The 21,896-nt window shown below is 36.0% G+C and overlaps 1 protein-coding gene across 3 annotated transcripts in view; it reads right to left on the bottom strand.

The window, feature by feature from the left end:
- Positions 1-18,049, bottom strand: part of RTTN (rotatin) — a 78,225-nt gene extending 60,176 nt beyond the window's left edge. For all 3 annotated transcript variants that reach the window (XM_059857439.1, XM_059857456.1, XM_059857448.1), the window contains exons 1-12: positions 17,945-18,049; positions 17,150-17,337; positions 15,741-15,936; positions 13,998-14,087; positions 12,754-12,832; positions 11,439-11,553; positions 10,761-10,911; positions 9,681-9,846; positions 7,120-7,301; positions 4,114-4,229; positions 2,238-2,408; positions 740-952 (exon numbers count right to left, since the gene is read on the bottom strand). In XM_059857439.1, the coding sequence (XP_059713422.1) occupies positions 740-952; positions 2,238-2,408; positions 4,114-4,229; positions 7,120-7,301; positions 9,681-9,846; positions 10,761-10,911; positions 11,439-11,553; positions 12,754-12,832; positions 13,998-14,087; positions 15,741-15,936; positions 17,150-17,337; positions 17,945-17,975 (1,698 nt within the window). In that variant the 5' untranslated portion in view covers positions 17,976-18,049. The remainder of the gene's footprint in view (positions 1-739; positions 953-2,237; positions 2,409-4,113; positions 4,230-7,119; positions 7,302-9,680; positions 9,847-10,760; positions 10,912-11,438; positions 11,554-12,753; positions 12,833-13,997; positions 14,088-15,740; positions 15,937-17,149; positions 17,338-17,944) is intronic.
- Positions 18,050-21,896: the final 3,847 nt, after the last annotated feature.

Raw genomic sequence — 21,896 nt, 5'->3', positions numbered from 1 at the left:
TTGCTTCTATTAACATCAGAACCTGCCTAGACAAAGGATAGATTAACTCTGATTTAAGCCAGCACCATAAGCACTATATTTATATTCTGGATGTTATTCATTTGTATTAGTATCAATGGAAGCAGTATTACGCAAAATTGCTTATCCATTTGGATAATAGAGAAGAATATTTCAGTACTGTGCTAGAATCTCTCAACTAATAAAGCAGTTGTATTCATAACAAAGTGAAACACAAACCTCAGCCAGTCTAGTAGTTGTTTATTAAAGCTGCAATTGCCAAACTGCTGGGGATTTAAAATTTTCTGAATGATATATTTAACTCCTGGACAACATACATACACCCACATTATATATTTTAATAGGTATTAAAAAATAGTCTATTATATGAATAAACATGTATTATATGTCAAGATATATATTGATATATATATATATGTATATGCTTGTATAAATAATAGAAATAAGCAGAGTATTTCCTCTTCTTCTTTCTTTGCCCATAAGAGCTCGTGTGCCCACTTCCAATTTCCAATTGTTTATTTCTTTGTTTTTACTTTGGATAAGATTTGTTACCAACATCATGACTAGTATTAATGAAAACAAATATAAATTAACTACACCTCGCATCATACAGAATATGGGGCTCTTCTTCTGCTATGTTAGACTTTAATTTTTACCAGAGAGAAAACAAAAGGAAAGAAATTTGCCTATAGGAAATATTTTATATAATAAATCTTCACACCTCCTTATGAACTTCAACCATAAAGCTACAAGTGCATTCAATCGAATATGCAGCTTCTGAAACTTGCTTATAAACACTGTAGTTCTCAGTACTCATCTGCTCCAGATAGGCTGCAATGGATTCATGCATGCTTGGGTATTCCAAGGAGAATGACATATCCAGTGAGAGAAGGAACAAAGCATTCAGCAAACCCTTTTGTGTAACTTTACTCGCCTTTGAAAAAGAAAGCAACTGTCAGAATAACAGCCTGAAAATACGGAAAAAGCAACAATAGCACTTGCAGTCATTCAACAAGTACAATCATTATTGCTGTTACTTAAAACTTAGGAAACACATTTCATTAAATGAGTTTTATATGAAGAACTGTTTTTTTCTTCATTAAAAGTGATAGTTATTTAGATGTCACTCCTAATATCAGACCTGCAACCAGTCACACAAGTTGTGTGACTGGTTGCACAGGCAAGGCACACTGCTGGCCGGAGTCAATTCACTGTCTGACCACGAGATGGCAGAGAGTACACAAACCACCATTATTTCTCTATTTTAAAAAGCTGTCTACAATTCCACATGGTCATATTGCAAACTAAGGACTGGGATTTTTCTTGTTGTTTTAGGTTTTTTCTTTTACTTTTAATTGCAAGTGTACATGCTTTCAACTTAAATTTTGACCTCAAATACACTAACTTTGTTCAAACTATTACACACGGAATGGAAACTTTGCATTAGGTACACAAGAACATAAAAGACAAAAAATATGAAAAGTCATTAGATTAGTATGTCTACACTTATTTTCAGGTACAAAATTACTGGAAAATCTTCTAATCCGATTAACTAATGTCTAGGAAAAGCTACGCTCCACTAAAAACTGGTCCAAAAAATTAAAACCGATTCAGGTTTACACATCTAACACTTTCCACCTCACCAAATCTTCATCAGAACTTCCCAACTGAAATAAAAAAAAATAAAACCCTCCCCACTAAAAAATAACAAAAAACCTGAACCCCAAGAGCTACAACAGAATTTTAAAAGAGAACTGGAAGCAAAGAACAGTTAAAATCACTCAAATTTACAAAATGTAATTGATTACTACATTCCATCAGAATAACAGTGATGATTTTACATTTTACATAATCCTACTCTTACTTGCATGCATACTACAAACAAGCAGGGGGCAGCAGAGCCTTGCAAACCATACATCATATCAGAAAAAAACACAACAGGAGGAAAAAGAATACTGAATTTCAAAAATTAATTTAAAAACTGTATTAAAAATGTTCTGGGATTTTTTTTTTTTAGATTTGTAATCTGCAGAATACACTGGTAACTGAAGAATGGACAAAGTTGCCATCTGTGGTCATACATCACCCAGTGCAAATCAGATTAATTTCTCTGTCCAAGGGCCTATTTTCTCAGTATTCATCCCTGAGGAAAGCATCTCTTACTGCTCTCTTGAAATGCAAAACCACAAGACAATCACTCATAATTAGTGATGACATACCTTTTCTACAGGGAGAAGTACTTGGAGCAATCTAACAGTGAAGAGTGAAATACTAATAAATGCCATTCTGTGATGCACCAGCATCACCTTAGGCTGTTCTGCACTTATATTGCTTTTGTGATATAATATAGTTTCTCCAAGCAAACCCAAGACCAGAAGCAATTTGTCTCTCTGAAAACAAAATCAGAAATACAATAATTAGAAAAAAATGAAACATCACTGTTTATTTACAGTGTTTACACAGCACATGCAGCACCATCAGCACAATTATGCCACATAACCTAAAATTGCATAAATGCTACAAAATACATAGCAATGTTTTTGTCACCTATGTATTAGTCCTAGACTTCAGTCTACTTTCACTATTAGTTCTAAAAACTTTGCTCAATAATTACCCATTCCTGGTTGCTCCTTCCCCTTTCCTCTCCCACTTTTCTCTCCCCCCACCACCTTTATTTCTGCTCACTACACTTTTTACCTTCTGAAATTTTACCTGTTTTGAAGTTCAGTCTTGAAATATTAAGTTCCTGTTTTGAACCTGCTAATAAAGCTTTACCTCAATATTTAAAAACTTAAAAAAAAAACCCTTCCCAAACCAATTCACAGTAAAAAACATCAAAGAGTTTTTTATCCCTATTGATTCTCAAAGGTAACAGCTAAACCTTTTTCTTTCTCTTCCCTATTTTAAAAAAATCAATATAACTGTGTACCATTACCCACCTTATTTGCAGGGGTTTGTTTATTAGTTGCCTAGAAACAAACATACTACTAAAACAAACCTACTACTAATAATAATCAATATGGTATACATATAATATATTCTCCTGTAGTTTGACATATTTATAAGCAATGAAATATACTGATTCAGATCATAAAACAAGTAGATGTAGAGATATTAAGCTTCTGAGATTAAATGTTCTGCAAGGAGTCTTCAGCACTTAATATGATGTTGATCAATTATAATAGATTTTCACAGATTGGAAGATTAAATTCAAAGAAAAAATTCTCATTCACTAATAGGTCCTATAAATTTAAAAATTAACAATTATAAAAAAGAGAATAGGAAAGCTTAAAGCAATATTTTAATTAACTAATACTGCAGCTGTTATTGCTCCATATTCAGTGGTATTTTCTACGAATTCTAACAAGTCAAGTACACGTAAGAGTATGTCTAATTCAAGTCTTTAGACAAGTTTCAGTCTGCAACTCTGGTATGCTTGTTACATGCCTGAGCCATGCCAGCTTATGCTTCAGCTTTCACTTGTCTTCAAAAAAGCAAGGCATAATCATTTTATCTGTTTTCACTAATTTTATAATTCATGTATATAACAACTCCCAACTGTGCTCAGCAACTTAAAATATTTAGTCAACAGCACCTTAATGCTTTGAATCCCTGCTGGGCCAAAAAGGCCTCTCTTTTCTTTCTCAGCTAAGCAACATTGTTAAGATATCTGAAACTTGTGCAGGAATCTATAGCTCCTGTGTAGGAAATGGACAGCATGTATCTTAGAATTCCAGTCTTGGATCTGAACAGTTATCTCCCTAATTTTAAACAGATAGTTTATAAGGAGTAAAGAAAGGGAAAGTTGTTATGTACATCAAATTGGTGTTCAACATTTGTAGTCAGTGCTTTTCCCTCAGTTTCCCTTCCCTACATGTGTTTCTCTCAATGCCTGCTTATTTTCTTGAGGTGAAACTTACCTCATTTTAAAATGTAGGCTTGCTTAAAAGAACTTACATTTTAAAAAGTGCCATCAATAGAACTAGCAATAAACTACTTAAAATTTTCAAATGCACATCTCAGCAGAAGCTTAGCTATGTGAATTGCTGCAGAAGGTGTCAGAAATATGGCTGATCAAAACCTGAAGAATCTTACCAATTCCGATGCAAAAAGGCTGTCGTCTTCCCAAACATTTTCAGAAATAGCATCACCAATAAGGGACATGTCTTCAACAAGCAATTCAAGAACTTCCATTGTCACTCTTCTACTGCCTACAAACATGAATGAGAGGATAAATTCAAATATAGACAAAATATTATGTTTTGATATTCAGAAGACACCACTGTAAACAAGAGATTATTCCTCATATGAAATTCTAGTATTTAAATTTTCCTATATGCTTCTACAGAACTAATGCTAACTGTCCTCAACCACTAATAGCTCTGAATCAGAGAAGACAACAACAAGCCATAGTCACAACAGATTAAAGCAGTTGTATACTTGGAAAAAATCTGAATTTCCCTAAAACCTATCGCAAAATTATGTAAGAAAATAATAATGAACTTTACTGCACCTGTAAATCTGATTACAGACTTTTTTAAAGTTCATAATAAAGCCACTAATTTCCCCCATCCAGACAGCATCCATTACAAATCTTCTGTATACATTACCTATTCCCACTGATCTGCATTTTTGGTATAGGAGTGACCTTCTTCACAGATTATTTTGTTTGAGATCTTTTTAAAAAACAAAGAGATGAATACCCACTTGAGCTACTTGCACAATTCTCTGTAACAGTTTCCCCTTTGCTTGTAGGCTGGTATTTATTAACTTTCATTTCTTCTTCTGAGTGTCTCAATAACAAGGCTAATCTGGTCCATTAGTAACTTTTATCCTTTGTACAATTTTAAGTTTGAATATGTGGCCACAAAGACACTTGGCCTCAGCTTAGAAATCTACAGCCTACATTTACCACAAATATAAACCTCCTCCTAATGTACCCAGATAATGAGAAAACAGAGAAGTCAGAAGGTTTTCTGAAGAACAAGGCAGAATATCTGGAGCCAGACCAAATATTTTCAGCCTCATACAAGTGAAGATGCCAAAACTGTCTGACATCTTAAGGAACCATACGGTGACAGTTTCCCTTAAATAATCAATGTAGTGCAACTGTTGGCTTAGCTACTTGTTGATGGTACGTTTCTATTTAAAATCATAGATGGATTTCACACAACAGCATTGAATTTTCAATGTATCTTTTAACTAAGATAAAAATTCTGCATTCTTCAAAATGCTCAAAATGAAATCTGTTTAAAAAAGATAAAGCTCTAATTGTTTGTTATAATTAAACATTAATTTCTTTGTGGATTTTTCTGTCTTGTAAATTTTACAGACTGCAGAAGCCTTGTTGATATACTTGAGGAAAAAAAATTTATCTCTGTATGTGACTAGATGTGTAGTGATAACGACCACAGCTTCTGCAATTTGTAGCTTCAGTGATGTACTTTGGGTGAGAAATGACAGAAAATGGCACAAAGACTTTTTGAAAGCTTGGTTTTACTTACCTCATAGAAGTTCTGCTTTCCACTGGTTTTAGGCCGATTAAACTTAATAAATCTCTCAATTTTTACAAAGAAAAACCAAAAAAAAAAAACCCAAAACAACCCCCACAAAACCATGACTGATTTCTGCAATGACTTTGCTTACAAAGCAGATCAGCACAAAGGAAGAAAAATTTCATTAACATCTCCACAAGGAACAGAATTTGAGCTTAAGTAAAATACACATCATATTGCAAAATAAAAGGCAGCAAATTTTACAATAGGCTTACTTTTTTTTCCTTTACCCAGTAATTAAAACATCTAAAATCTACACTATACCATATATGTTGATAATAATGTTCATAAAAATGCCTGTTGATTTTACTAAAGATAACAGCTCAAAATATAACCACACGAGAAACTGTGTGTTACTGTCTCACAATATCACACTGTCTCACAGTGTGCCTTCAGATCACAGGCTTTCAGATCAACAGGAACAGGATAAAAATACTAGTTTCCTTACAATCTGTGTCTCATTACAGCACAGTGGAAGAATGAAGAAATATCACCAAGGAGAGTTTAAGAAGTGTAAAAAAACTAAGAGGAAGATAAACAAAGACAGGTTCACTTTTCCAAAAAGTCAAACTATTTTAATTCTATGATAAGACTGAAAGAAAGAACCTCAAAATGTGGAAAAATTATCTTTTAACTCTGCAGATTTGAAGTGACAGGAGCCATAAATGGAAAAGATAGAAAAGACATTTTCTGCAGTTTTACATTATAAATAAAAGATGCTAGAAGTCATGAATGTGCTTGTGACTAATTAATATTTAAATACCACTATTGTGAAAGGGAAAAACAAAACTTTAATTCTATTAGTGGTTTATAACAAAACAAAAAGAACTGAATAATTTTCATACACATTTCATAGAATTTTTTAAGTTGAAGCCTCTAGCTTTTAGTACTCTAGTCACAGATAGATGCACATTTCCAGCTCCTATATTTGAAACCCTGACCACATTTACCAAGACCTGTTTTGAATTATATTACATTTTACAGCTAAATACCATTTTAGACAACCTCAGAGCAAAAAGATTGTCCTCCAAAAGGGCTTTGTAATTTAGAACATCTATAATTTAAAATGTGCAATTAGACTGTCATTACTTACACTCCTTAAACCACTTGTTACTGCATTTGTAAGAATAAAAATAAGCCTTTCACCAGAACTTTTGTTTATTATTTCTTCAACAGGAGGAAAACTCTATGCTTAAACAGATCCTTTGGAGAACACCTCTGGTTAAAAGTGGTAATTTTTCCATCTTCCTGAATGGCATTTTATCCTGACACACCATTTTTCCACCACACACTGACTTCCTGCCACTGTCAGTAAAAAACACTTAAAACTTCATAAGTAATTCTGGAAATTAATCAGAAGATTCAAGCTTTGTGACCTGAACAAAGTCCCTAGAAAAGATCTGTTGCAACTAGACACAGTACATCAGTAGTCATCAGTGCCTTATTTATTTGAGGCAGTCACCTCATCAACCAACTTCTCAAGTGTATCTTGTATTAAGGATGGGAAAGATCTGCAAGTTAAATACTTAACTCAAAAATTTCTCACCTGTTCTTAGAAGAGGTATTGCATTTTCCAAGATGGAAACACAGAACTGAGGAAGGCTAAGCTGCTTCATCTGTAATTCCAAAGTGTCCTCATTTTCAATATCTGGTAGGTCAGTATGTCCTACGTCAAATGGGGAATGCAGAGAGATTCTGGAGTTTGCATTTGCTTGAGTACTGTTTCCACTTAAAAATTAAAAAAAAAAAAGAAACATAATTAACTCTTGCAAAGAGAAAACACATACATACAGATGTTAAAAACAGCATGAAGTATTTTCATGACTCCTGCCTTAAGTGTATCCTTCCTCCTATCCCAAACTTTCTCTGCTATCTACCAGTGTTTCAAGAAGAGGGAGATTTTGTTTAGGTGTTTTTTAAATGACAGAACAGGTAGCACCCCAAGTGAATGCCAAATGTTTTGGCAATCATCTTCAGAATCACTTAGTACTCTGTAATGGAAGAAATACACATGCAACGAACACAATATTGCATGAGAAATATCAGTTGATTTGAAATTCTTTTTCTTTTTTTAATGAACAAAATCTATCAGTAGCTTGAAGCAACACAACTTACTAAATCAAATTTCAGCCTGAATTATACTTACTATATTAAAATCATTCTATATAGCTAGCCACAAGAATTCTTAGAAGGAAAACTAAGAAGCATGAGCTCTGTTTAGGACTACCTTATCCACTGTAAAAGAGGAAGTATTTCCTTGTCTAAGAAAGTCTTAAATGTAATCCAGTATATACTAAAAAGTATGTGGAATGCTTTTAAATTATAGATATTTAAAAAATTATTAAATATTTGATCTATTGTGTATGAATATATCATTAAAGGTAGTATATATGGTTCATACATTATGAACAATATATAGTTCATAACTGTATTTGTTTTCAACAATAATTTAATTCCACTATCAGCATTATAATTAATAAAAACCAGAACATATTTTTAAAGTTTTCTTTGTGTTACATTCTATTGTCTAATTAAATGTAAAAGATGTCTATAAGAAGTTAAATGCCAACTAATTAAGAAATCAACAGAAAACCTACAACCAAAAGAGAAGAGTTCACCAATATGTAGTTTGGGTTTGGCTGAACTTACCAGAGAAAAAGGAAGGAGAGGTATCAATCACAAAAACAGTTCAGAAGAGGAAAGGTTAAGTTTCCAAGCAGAATTTGAAACAGACAAACAGATAGATTGAAGAGTCTCAAGATTAAAGAAGAAGGAAAAGAAAAGTTACATATAGAATAACAATATACAAATAAATAGCAATAAACAAATTTACATTACAATTATGTAAGAAAAGACAAGATTCACTAAAAGCGGCTCTTCCTTATCAAAATCAGAAATGTCAGAGCAACACTACTGTCATTTATCTCTATCATATCTTCTATTCAACATCATGTTGTTCTTTATGCTACCTCGGGGCTAGATTATATTTTTGTAAGAAATGAGATTCGTGGGCAGTGAGCAGGTCTACTGCAGCACACAGGATGCAAGAAGATAAAGGTGTGCAGTCATAAACAGCTCATAAAATGACCCTATTAGCTAGCACTCCCTGGTTTCTAGAAGTCTCATCACTGCCTGAACGGGCACTTATTCTTATGCAGCTTTCATTTCTAGACTGACAGCCAGGCCATCACTCTCTCTTGCACAATATACACCAGCTGCTATTAAACTGTTAACTGTTCAGCTTCAGAAAATGGCCAGGGCCTAGAAGGCATAAAGCCTGGAATTCACTGACAGTGCCATATTAGTTACACAATAAAAATTAATATATTAGACTTCAGTAAAAGTAACTTTTTTATATGACTGTCAAGATGTATTTGCAATTGAGCTATTCTCATCACAGCCTATCTGAATACCTAGGAGGTACTCAATCACTAAGCCCATACATCACAGAGACTCAAATGAACTACCAACAAGCATACAGAATTACAAGGACTTTTAAAATCCCACTTACTAGAAGACATTGGTACTTGAACAGCAGCTTTAAGTTGGGCAAAGACAAGCAACAAAACCACACACAAAACTTCTACATTTTGAAGGTATACAGAAATTTATCATTTCATATAAGAGTCAAATATTTACATGTTATAGAACTGAAATTTGTTGTCACATTTAACAACAAATTTTAAAGACTTCAATAGAAATCTTTATACAGCATAGCATTTTTTACAATACTATATACTGTTACCTACAGGATGGCCATTCCACTTAAAAGAACTTACGAGGTCATCTGCTGAAAAAAAGAAAAATCCCTGACTTTCCAGCAATAGACTGAATATATGCTTTTCTGTGTCTTACAAATACATGCACAAGCAATAACAGTTGATAGGAAGAGACTTTGTTTAAAAGGGTGGTTGGGTACAAAACGTGGCAATGTTTTTATGTATTCTGAACACCACTTCAAGAAAGGTTTAATTCATAAACATGGTTTGAATCTTCACAAGTTACCAAAACCATTGCATCAATCCACACACTGACAAGGAGCTGATAATATAATCCTATATTAAAATGTTTCTAACTGAAGTGTGAGTTATTTTCTGTTTCATTCACCTAGAAGATACTGCATCCCAATCTTGACCATCTCCTCTAGGACGCTGAACTGTCCGCCCAATTACAGAGGGCCGAGGACTGCTGCTTCCAGGTGATGGATTCTGAGAACGAGGAGCACCTCTTGCTTCTTGACAGTAAGATATAGATGAATTCTGGGAAGCTGTGCCTTTATGTAACACAAAGAACATATTTTCCCTTAGAAGTATCCATTACTCTGAAAGATACTACATAGTAAACAGTAAAAATAACCAAGGCAAGATATGGAAAAAAAACACCACGTAAATACTGATGACCTAGAACAACTGATCACTGGCAAGAAGCAGAGTTTGGAAACCAAATTCCAAGGCAAACACCACTGAAGATTCCAGCTGAATCATAAATCTTGAGTTTTAAAAATAGAAACACAGTGTCTGGGTAAGGCTATTGGACTTGTTGATGTTATAACTGAATTAGCAGCCAGTACCATTTATTAAGACACCATATATAGGGGCAATCTTATGAAGAGAACCAGACTACCAATTTATAGAAATGAAGCTTTGACTCAATTCAGATGACAAAATAGAAACAAGAAGACCATTATAAGTAATCTACACCATTAAAGCTACATTTAAGCATTAAGAGCATTATGAAGCAGCCCTCATGACTGCAAAATTAAAAACAATGATTGAACTATTTTTAGCCATAAGCATAAAAAAAAAAAGAACGTTCACAGAGCTCATGAAATTAGTAACTACATTGTTAAATACTAATAGCTTGAAAGCTTTTCTGAAACTTTGCCCACTTTTATTTTACAGATTTAATTTAGTTTTAGTTAAAAATCCCTCCCCTGCTGACATACAAACAATTGGATACTGGGAGAAGTTGATGAATGGGGAATCACAGGAAAGTAAAACATAATAAGTACTTTAAAACAATGAAAGTACTCAAAGTTTTTAAATTAATATTAATAGCACTGAACACCAAAACAATTTCACAAGATTACATTTGCTATAAGATTCTGGTTCTGGGTTTTTTCTGTCATTCTAGACAATCTCATCTGTAGTAAAAACAACAGTATCTCAAATACTTAAAAATACCTACCTTGCTCTGAGGAAGAAAAACTTGGATCTCTATGGAAGTTAAGCCTACTTCTCAAAAAGATGCAGAGCTGTTGCAAGCATGACACAGCCTGCAAAGCCAACTGGTGTCTCCCATCTCCTCCAAAAGCCAAGTTTAGAAGAGACAAAAGGCTCTGCAAAGAGCAAACCACCAACATCAAGACCTGAACATTAATCATCATCAAGAACAATCATGCCAGCAAGTCTTACACTAAATATAGTCCAAAAATGCTTCCAAGTGTTTTTCAAAATCACAGCAAAGAATAAATAGGCTCAATTACTGTTTCATTACTGAATGCAAGACTACCAGGCCTAAGGAAGAAGCTAAGTTTAACATTGTATTTCCAATAAAGTCACCACTTTCATTACAGGAGCCCATTAGAGGGTGTGCAGACAACAGCCACACAGATTTATCTTATTCAGAAGAAACAAAGTATTACTTCAGAAAACACTTCATTAGTGATTAGCAATATACATTGTTAGAAGCAAAAAACTTTAAAACTGCAATATTAGACAATGTCCCCTTTCCTATGCACCTGGAGTTAGCATGATGGTACTTCTGTTTAACTATTTTGTTTAAAACCAAACTGAATCATTTGCATCAATTCATCCTTGGCAAACCTTATACCAATAAAAACTTTAACTTTATGTGAATTCTTGCCTGTACAATCTTTGGCCTTTGAAGGAAGATCTCTGCAGGAAAATCTTGCATAATCACATCCTGAAGAAGCTCACATGTACTCCAAATTAAACTTTGGTTGTTACTTCTCAAAGAGCTACAAGTTCATATTTAAATATGTATTAAAATGAAAAGAAAACCAACCAGTAATTATTAGCCTGAACAAGACTTTACAAGAAAGTTATAATCACAACACTGAAGAATATAAAGAAAAAAAGTCTCTGTAATTCTATGGTCATATCATTTTTTCAGTTGAATTATTCCTTAGCTATATATACAATAAAGAACAAACTCAATTCCCACAAGTAAAATTTGGTTACAAGAAGAGAAATAACTTTATTGATTCTGAATTTGAAATTAAAATAAGAACTACTGGAAATTCCCTGTGAAGCTAGTGATTATCTCAGTGGTATATAGCAATTAATATAACTCATACAGTAAGAAAGTTTCTTTCATTACTAAGGTTCATCTATAACTTAAAAGCACTTGCATTACATAAGTGGGAAATTCCGTAAAATGGAGAAATTCATTAGCTATTCTCTACGATGAATATTAGTAAATTATAAGAATCTTTAGGATAGTCTATTTCACTTTTTCCAATTGTTTCAAAAACCACTGTTTCTGAAACCACTGTAAAATATCAAATATGTCCAGTGTTACAACTCTGTATTCCTCTTCTATACTCTGGCATAAAGGAAATTAAATATTAAACAGGTCCTCCAGCTTCAGAAATCTTTCAAAAGGAAAAAACACACACAAAAAAATTCCCATGCTAGAAATCTATCAGAGCTCTGTGACAACTCACAAGGAATCCCAACTACAGAACTCTCCCTTGGGGCACTTCAAACACTTTTTCTAAATTAAATTTTAAAAAAAAGTCACTGCAGAAAGACAGTTGGAATGACTCAATGCCTGGATAAGGCCCTGTATCTAAACTTATTGGCCTAAAGCTACTACTGAAAGTAGGGATTTTCCTACCAACTGGTCATGGGGGTAAAGTAAATAATTATTTTATTTCAGTTTGTTCTATTATTAGCTGAAAGAAATCTTTGATCCACTTAAGAAAATGCAGACTGAAGTGTCATGAACAAAAGACCCAAAGACACTCTGATTTAAACACAAAAAATGGAGAGTGATATTGCCCAGCTTCAGCCCCGATTTTATGAGCATTTATCAAAAATTAGCTCATTGGGGTACTTACAAGAACAACCTCATGATGCAGAAGGACAGAAATTTACAGCCACTATTCCTGAAAAAGAAAAACTACCAGGAAATCGTAATGTTTCTATTACTGCACCTTTCATTTGATGAAAGAACGTGTCTATCTGTGGAAGTCAGAGTAAGCCAAGGAAAGGTGGAAAATTTCAAGCACTTCACTGCAAAAAAACAGAGTGGATGTCTTGAAATATATTTTATAGAAACATTATATTGTATACACTCAAGGCAAAGTAAAAAACCTATAAAAAATATATTATCTTATACAGAAATATCTTTTAGTAAACACAGCCTTGCACAAACTCCAATGCTTTAAGGCTTTTCAGAAATACCAAAACATCACTAAGGCCATACCAAATCCAAATGAAATATGTTTACTGAAGAAAGCTTTAGCAAATAATGAACACATTAGTGGAAGAATACTCAATCTTCCACATCATGCTTTCAATCAAATTATAATTTTTTATCTGCTACTAAAGAATATTTTATCCATTAGCATGATCTCTAAAATGGAACATTCACTCATGGTTTTACTCTTCAAGCAGCAGAAATTATTATTCTTACAAAATTATGATACATAATACCTTTGTAATGACAATAACTTTAAAGCTATTTCTAAGCTAAAAGTTTGTACTAATTATTGTGCAATTCCTAAGATAGTTGATAGGCGACTAAAAACTCAACTGGTGATTTACCTACAGTAACTGCAAAGTCATATTTTAAAATCTAGATCTCAGCACCATACTGTATTTTGAAAAGGAAACTCTCCTGTGAGCTGTTATTAGTATACTGGTACAAGCAAAGACTTGCCAGAGACTTATTGATCTGTGGTTGTTAGTGAAACACTCCATATCATTTGACAAAAAAAAAAAAATAAAAAACAAAGCATAACACTGGTTTTAATTCAAATACAAAGCAAAGATTCCCCTAGCACTTAAACCAGTTTTCTAAAAAGTAGAAAGGTATGTCAGACTAAGTTTTGTTGAAATAAAAGATACTTAATCCTTTAAGTCACTTCTGATTATGAAACACAGATCATCTGGAAAATAGTGGCAATTTAAATAATTTTTTAAATTGCAGCACTTTCTAATGTACTTTAGATATTCCAAAGAGCTACACTATTTACTGGAAAAGGGAAATATCTATTAAGATAAATGTCATTTTTATAAGCATTATAATTGTAGCTTCTGTGGTGTTAGATTTCACAGAATAACAAAAGGAAAAAGAAGAGCCAATTTTGCTATCCACATTTGTAATGGAATTCCATCTAAATTACAATTCTAAGCTCTTTCTGTAATTAACATATTCTTTTATAACTACACATACCAACTGTTCTTTTGGGAGATATTTCTAACTGCGGCAGATGACTTCTACTTTGACAAAAATATCCAGTGAATAATTCCTCTTGAGGCAGAACTAAAATAAAAAAAGGGGTAAGTTTAAAAAATGCACACGCACAAAAAAAACCCTCAATTTATTTTCATGCTTTTCCTTAACTACCTCCATCTTGCCCTTGAGTTTTAAAGCAGTTTCCTTAATAGGTTAAAATGGTCTCAGATGATCAGAAAAATGAAGTAAAAAGAATGTCAATGTTCAGGTTTTTTTATAATCATATTCTGCAACTCTAAAGGGTGCATTTTTCTCCATTTTTTTACACTAACTAGCATACCATACAAACAATAGCAAAAACAATTAGCCTGATGGATGACTGACAGCCAAATAAATGGCTTTCCTTTAATCTACCTCTGTAGTAATAAAATTAACTTTTACAATTAATTACTTAAAATCTTTTTCTACCAAACTGCTGTCTTCTTAGGTCACCTAAAAAGTTGCCCTTTTGTATAAATGTATTTTGCACCATGTCATTCATATACAAACTGTATAAAAAAATACACAGGAAATGTTAACACTAAAAGCAATCTCCCCAGACCATAATGTTTGGTTCAAAGGATCAAACTAGATAATGCCAGGTTATTAGTTTACAGTAATTTTTTCCAGTAACTGAAGTTGAAAGAAAAATACAACATTCCTGCTAGGAAGCATTAGGATTATTCCATCCACATATGCATACAATTTACTGCATAAATAACTTCAACTAAGTAGTTTCAGAAATATATAATTAAAGAATGCACATGTAGAACACTATTCTCCATACAGTAGAAACATTAAGTAAAAATCTGCCCCTGTGTGGGCATAGGAAGGAAAAAATATCAAAAATTAATCACCAGGCACATAGTTCTAGTGAACTAAATCTCCAAGCATTAGAGAGGTGGCAGAAACCACCAAAAAATTATTTTTATCTCTGTGACTGCACAGCATGGGTGACAGAGGTGTGGTCATTAGTGCTACACACACTGTGTAACAGCACTGTCTTCCCCACAACAAGCAGGAGGTAATATAATATGATATTCTCCTCCAAACTCTGTTCCAAAATTTTTAAGGCAGAAGAGGAGAACCAAATGAGTTAGACTACATCTAGGAGGAAATGCAAATAATTGTAACAGACAGATAATGAGCTAGGTAACAGATGCAAGTAATAGCACTTCACACATAACGTGACATTTTAAAGAAAGTTTATGTATTCTTCTATGACAAATGCTTATCCAATACTAAGTACATAGAGCATACAGCTACTGTAGTTTCAAAAATCATTCTATTAGGACCAACTACTGGTATTTTCTTTTCTTTTTCTCCTCATAGGATTTGAATTGCTTTCCAAGCTAGAGCCTACGAACAGCAGCAAAGCATACTGGCTAAATTACAGATTTATATGAAGTTGCTACACACTTGCTGCCATAAAGCTGTCCTTGGAAGTTGTGTCATGCTCTTTGTACATTATAGAAAACAGATATTATACACTGAGGAAATGGATACGGAATTCCATTACAGGAATGCCACCAGGTGATTTAGCTAAGGGCACACTGTCTCTGGCAGAATCTGATTAGCACACACTTCACTGATCTCTCAGGAATAATTCGCCTGCTATGCCAGAAAACATCAGCATAGCATAACATTTCATTTGCTTTATTTTAATACAAAATAAATTACCGCTCAAAACAAGTAATTTACCTGGTTGATCTACTGAAGGCTGAGACTGAGCTTGATAACATACTGAAGAACTAGAAGGGAGTTCAGAAGAAAGAAAGAACAGTCTGTCCACAATCCCATCAATTATGGCCTGCAAATTTGGATCCACATCGGAGCGAAGCTGAGAGAAGAACTCCACTGCACCAATTCCAATCATTTTCTGGGCAGCAGGTGGATGCTACATTAAGACAAATAACTGACAAAGTTAGATTGAAGAGTCTTAAGGTCTCTGGATGGGGGCAGGGAATAGAGAGCAGCAGAGGGAAGAAAGAAAAAAATTGAAATTCTTAAGTTATATTTTGCCTTTATTCATTTAGACCATTGTGCTGAGGTAGAGTTCATTTTCTTCCCAGTGGCTGGCACAGGGACGTGTTTTGGACTTGTGCTGAACACAGAGTTGATGATAAAGAGATATTTTTGTTACTGCTAAGCAAGGCTTACAGAACCAAAGGGTTTTCTGCTGTCCCAGCAAGGGATCTGGGAGTAGACACAGCCAGGACAGGTGACCCCAACTGACCAGAGGGATATTCCACATAACAGAATCACAAAAAGGCCTGGGTTGGAAGGGACGTTAAAGATCATCTAGTTCCAACAGCATGCTCAGCCTATAAAGAAAGTGAAATTAAGAGGAAGGGGGGACATTTGGAGTGATGGTCTTTGTCTTCTCAAGTCACTATTCTGTGTGAGGGTGCCATGCTCCCCTGGAGACGGCTGAATACCTGCCTGCCCATGGGAAGTGGTGAATTTATCCCTTGTTTTGCTTCACTTGTGCATGCAGCTTTTGCTTTTCCTATGAAACTGCCTTTGTCTCAGCCCAGGAGTCTTCTCCCTTTTACCAATCCCATTCTCTCCCCAGTGGAACAGGTAGGACATGAGCAAGCAGCTGTGTGGGGCTTGACTGCTGGCTGGGGTTAAACCCTGACATCCGTTCGTCAGTATCAAGGATAGGTGGTTTTTTAACTCTGCATAGTTGCAGTTTAGTGATTAAAACACAAGACCGCAAAAATCTGAGCTATCTGAAGTTTCTGTAACATTTTCTCAAATGAGTTGCAAAAACGTTCAAATCTTTACTTTCCAGGAACAATGCAAAATGCTTAGCAGCAAATCATGCTCCAAGTTAAAAATGAAGCACTAGGTGAGAAACTGAAGAAGCTGAGAAATTGAAACAGAAACCCAGAAAAAACAATCCTCAGCTCTCTCACCCATTTGAAGTCACTGAAATTGTTTTAATTTTGGTCTATACACACGTGGCTTCATTATTCCTGTCTTTGTAAAACACACTGAAAATCTCATTACATGGAGATATGAAGTCAAGTAATATCCAGCTTTATTTAGCTTCAGCCTTCTAAAAACATACAGTTTAAAAATAAATGAATATTAGTATGTCATACCTTGATCAAACTGTTCACAAAATTTAACACTTCCTCTTTTATTGGTACGACTGGGAAATTGAACCACTCCAACAGGTTACGAAAAAGCGCTTTCTCATTGACCAGATCAGCATAGGAAATCAAGTTGTGGTCTAGTTTAAACAGAATAGTCCTCAAAGATCGCTCTCTTATCTCTGTCAGTTCATGACCTGCCCAAAAAAAAGGGATTAAGACACCCACAAGATTATTTGACATAACTTTTTTCTTATTTGAGAAAACAGAATGCTGCCAGAGCTGCAGTGAAAAAAAGCCGGCTTACAAGCTGCCAGTATTATGCCTACCAGGAAGCCAAATACGATTAGCACTCACCAGCGACAACCTCATCAAGTGTGTTTGCATGATTATAAGGCGGTGAGACGTTATAAGATATACTGATACAACCCGGTGCCAAATGCGCCTCTACTGATTTAACGTGGTACCGGAACCTCTACCAGAGTATGTGGTGGGTACGGAAAGCTGCCTCAAACTCACCAACCGAACAAACAACTACCTAAGCCCCCCGAATCGAAAGGCACCGTGTCTGAAGGGGAAGCCTTTGGCATTTCCTTATGGAAGCGTGTTCCCGTAGGGCAGCGCCGCCGCCCCCTCCACGCCTGCCGCGGGAAGGGGAGTGGGAGAGCAGCGAGCAAAATAGCGGCGAGGGACGGCGGAGGCCGGGCAGAGGCGACCGAGCTCCCGCAGAGCAGCGCTTGGCCGCAGACTGTCGCTGCTCGCAGCCCCGAAGGCGGCGGGCCCGGGAGGGAGAGGAGCCATTACCGAGCTTCCTGACGAGCGCCGCCAGCTCCATCGCGCCGCTCCGCCCGCCGCATTCAACCGCCGCGCCGACCCGCCGCCCGCCCGGCTGGAGGTGCGCGCGGAGCACCTCGGGAAATGTAGTCCGCCCGCTTCCGCCCCGGGCCCGCCGCCCGATGCTGCGCCCGAAGCACGCCGGGATCTCGCATTGCCCCGCGGGCCGCCGGCGGGAGCACAGAGAACTCCGGTTCCCATGAGGCTCCGCGCCTCCCGCCCCGCCGCGAGCGCCGGGTCCGCGGGCCGCGATGGCGCCGGGGGTCGGTAGGGGGCCCCAAAGCTTCCAGTGTCTGCGCCTTCCTGCGGGGGTGTAGCCAGGTGGGACCCGCCTCTCTCCGGCAACTAACCAATGACAGGATGAGAGGATGTAGCCTTAAACTACTCCAGGGAACGATTTATTCATCCTAGTACGGAAGGGTGACTGCTAGAAAGATAGCGAGGGACTCTGCAAGCGCGTGTAGTGACCGCAAAAGAGAGAATGACTTCAAACTGAAAGATGGTGGGTTTAGATTAAATGTTAGGAAGGAATTCTTTACTGTGAGGGTGGTGAGACCCTGGAACAGGTTGCCCAGAGATTATGTGGATGTCCCATCCCAGGAAGTGTTCAAGGACAGGCTGGATGGGGCTTTGAGGAATTTGTTCTAGTAGAAGGTGCCCTGCCCATGGCAGTGGGGTTGGAACTAGATGGTTTTTAAAGTTCCTTCCAACCCAAACCATTCTTCTGTTTTACAATTAAATTTAGAGTGATAATGGAGTGTTTGCTGATGTCACTTTGATGTGTCTGCCAGCACTCTGGAAATAGCTCTCGCTGACTCGTGCAAAGCAAAGCGATGAGGGGGTGAAGTAGGAGGTGAATCATTAGAGGGTTTGGGTTTCCTTTTTTATGTAACCTAGACCCTAGGACTACATTGCTTTGTCTATGGTGTGAGGCTATTTCACAAAGGAGTTTCTTAAGCACGTACCAAAGATGGATGTACATTGTTGCTCATCTGATCTGAGGGCTGATCTTATTTTTGAAAATTCATGCTTGTCATCATAGTTGGAAAAAATAAATTGATGATATCTGGACAAATGATAGATGTTGTGTGTATATGCTTGTGAATTTTTTTGCACATAACTGCAGGTTCACAAAAGAAGATGGCCTAATAATAGTCATGGGGGGGCAGTTATACCATGTATTGCACAAGAAACTACATTTTTATCAGCACCCAAAAAAAAAGTAAAGGTGCAGTGCAGCACAGCCAAATGCTTTCCAAAGGATATATGTCACTTGCCTCTCATTTTGTGGCTAGTTGTTTCTCCATGTGGTCACCATCACTGTGCTACTCTTTCACAGTAAGTTCATATCAATGTTCTCCATCTGCTCTATCAAGATTTTGCTAAATTCTTAATTGTAATTCAAAACCGTCTGTCATTTTGCAGGACAGTGTTTCTATCCGTAGAACAATATAACAAAGGAACTTTATTAACTAATTATAAATGTACTGTGATTGCTTCAACAGGGGTTTGTTTAGCACAGGAGGCTGAACTTGCATGGATCTCTTAAGAGCAATTACATGAGAAGCATCACTTACTAAGTAAAAATTCCTTTTAGCTGTGCATGACATGCTTGTTCAATGAAATATGAAGAGCTCTAACCAGATGCTCACTGGGCTACTCACATTTCCCCAAATAGTACTGGTAGGAACTTTATGTGACCCCATGTGATACTTGTGACAATAATAAAATGGATTCGTATCTCATTTCTGTAGCAAGAAGGAATTAAGGAAGCAGGCATTTCCCAAAATAAAAACATTTCTTCACGGGGAAGAGTTACATCGTTCACCTCCATGGGAATGTTCAGTCTGGGTCCTTCTCACTTCTTTAAATATGGTCAATCTATATTAAACAAAAGTTTTCTTATCCTGTCTTCAGTGTTGGTGTTAGTGGCTACAAAATGTTTCATAGAGGAGACACATACAGTCTCCATTGGCAATATACTCCTGCACTGTATTTGTGTCCATTTTGGTCAGATTTTCTTAAATGATGGCTTAATTAGGTTAATGTTTAATATTCCTAACCTGGAAAAGCAGCTGCAGTTTCACTGCTCTTGTTTTAGACCAGAAAAGAGATGATTGTTTACCCAAAACTGATCCAGGGGCCTGCTGTATCAGCTGGTGCAAAACATAAAATTTTATGCTATCATGGCTCAAGACTGATACTCAATTTAGATATTTTAATTTTTATAAATATAGAAGGGTGATATATTAAGGGAAAAGTGTATATCTCCATAAAATAGTAACTAAAAACACACACACAAAAAAAAAAAGTTTACTGGATACTAAAAATGACAAGAAGTGGTGGATGGGCTCAATAATTATAGCTAGCAATATAAGACAACCTAAATAGGGGAAGATTAGTCCCTCATTACTGGGAGCACTGACTCCCTCTGTGTCTGCATCTCTTGTTTTGAACTAGCATCTCTGCTTTCCCTCTTACCTGCTTGCTCCCTTTAGCTTGTATATTTCCATGACTGCTTCTGAAGCCAGCTGGACTTTTTCCTCTCCATTGGCATTATTTAACATGGGTATCTCTTCTTCCAAGTATATTCTTACTGATCTGCAGTTAAAATGTGTAGGAGTTTCACCAGTGGGAAAATTAGTCACTGGTCTCATTTACATTGTCCCTTGTTCCTTCCTTACTGCACTCTGCATAAGATGAACTTTAAAGAGCTGCCTACTCCTGACTCCTCACAAGCTTGGTTTCTATAATTCAAATAACTTTTTTTTTTTCATCTTTATATCCTCTCTGTCAGATGGGTTCCATCCCAATAAACTGATGAAAAGTGGACAAGTAGTGGATATTGCTATGCTTCTGTGTGCATGACATTTTAGCGTGTAACTGCAGGTGCACAAATGAAGATGGTTTTGTAATTCTCACAGTTCTGTAGAGGTTTTTTTACAAAAGCCATCTCTTAGCACTTTCAATATAAGATGCACTGTAATTTTAAATTTCCCTTATTTTAAATGTCATACAGAGAGAGGAGCTTGAAAAAACTTTTTCTGAGTTTTTTTTTAAGAAGTTTTCAGTCTTCTTTTTATTTATTATTTCTGTGACTCATTCATTACAGGATGAAGTCTTATTATCTCTGCATCCTTTTTTCAAAGCTGTCTATTCATAACATATTTTTGCTTCTTTACTGCTCTGACTTCTGTCCTTTTACATTCACAAGTTCTCTGAAGATCAACATATCAAAGACTCTATCTGACAGGGACTTGATACCATTACTGATGCTATCTTTATTGTACTTCTGAGCTTAACTGTTGCAACTTCCAGTTCTCTGGGAATTTCCTGCTGTCTGGCTTTTCACCTGTCTCAAGGAGCAGCAACCGGATGAAGAAACATCAGGGCATGTCAGATGCAAAAAACCCTGTAAATTCCCAGTACCTCTCTGATAGGAACACCAAATAGGGACTATGATGCCCAAACACCACTGACTGCTACAGTTAAAATGAACCTTGTGATGTGCCAGCTGAAAGAAGGTTGCCAAAAGGAAGGAGAAAAAGCAAAGAGATCAGAGTATTGGGAATGGGAGGGGGTGGAAATGGACAAGATCTCAATGGACATTGAGATCTTCCCCACATAAGAAAATTATCTTTGTGTGTTAATCTTTTCTCAATCTTCCTCTCAATTTGTTTCAGAGTCCATTTAAAAGTATCATTTCTTGCCCTGAAAGCCTACCTTGCTTGGTCTTACCCCAAGCTTTCTCATCCTTTTCTGTTCACTTGCTACTATTGGTAAAAAATACATCTGAAATTTCAAAAAGCAAACAAAAAACCAAAACAACAACAACAACAAACACAAACAAACAAACAAATCCCCAACTATTACTTAACTATATATGCAAGCTGTAGTGGACCTATTGCACATACGCAGTAAA

Source organism: Haemorhous mexicanus, chromosome 1 (assembly GCF_027477595.1).
Source record: "Haemorhous mexicanus isolate bHaeMex1 chromosome 1, bHaeMex1.pri, whole genome shotgun sequence".
Taxonomy (NCBI): Eukaryota; Metazoa; Chordata; class Aves; order Passeriformes; family Fringillidae; genus Haemorhous; species Haemorhous mexicanus.
The sequence above is the reverse complement of the archived record's forward strand: the minus strand, read 5'-3'. Positions and strand labels throughout refer to the sequence as shown.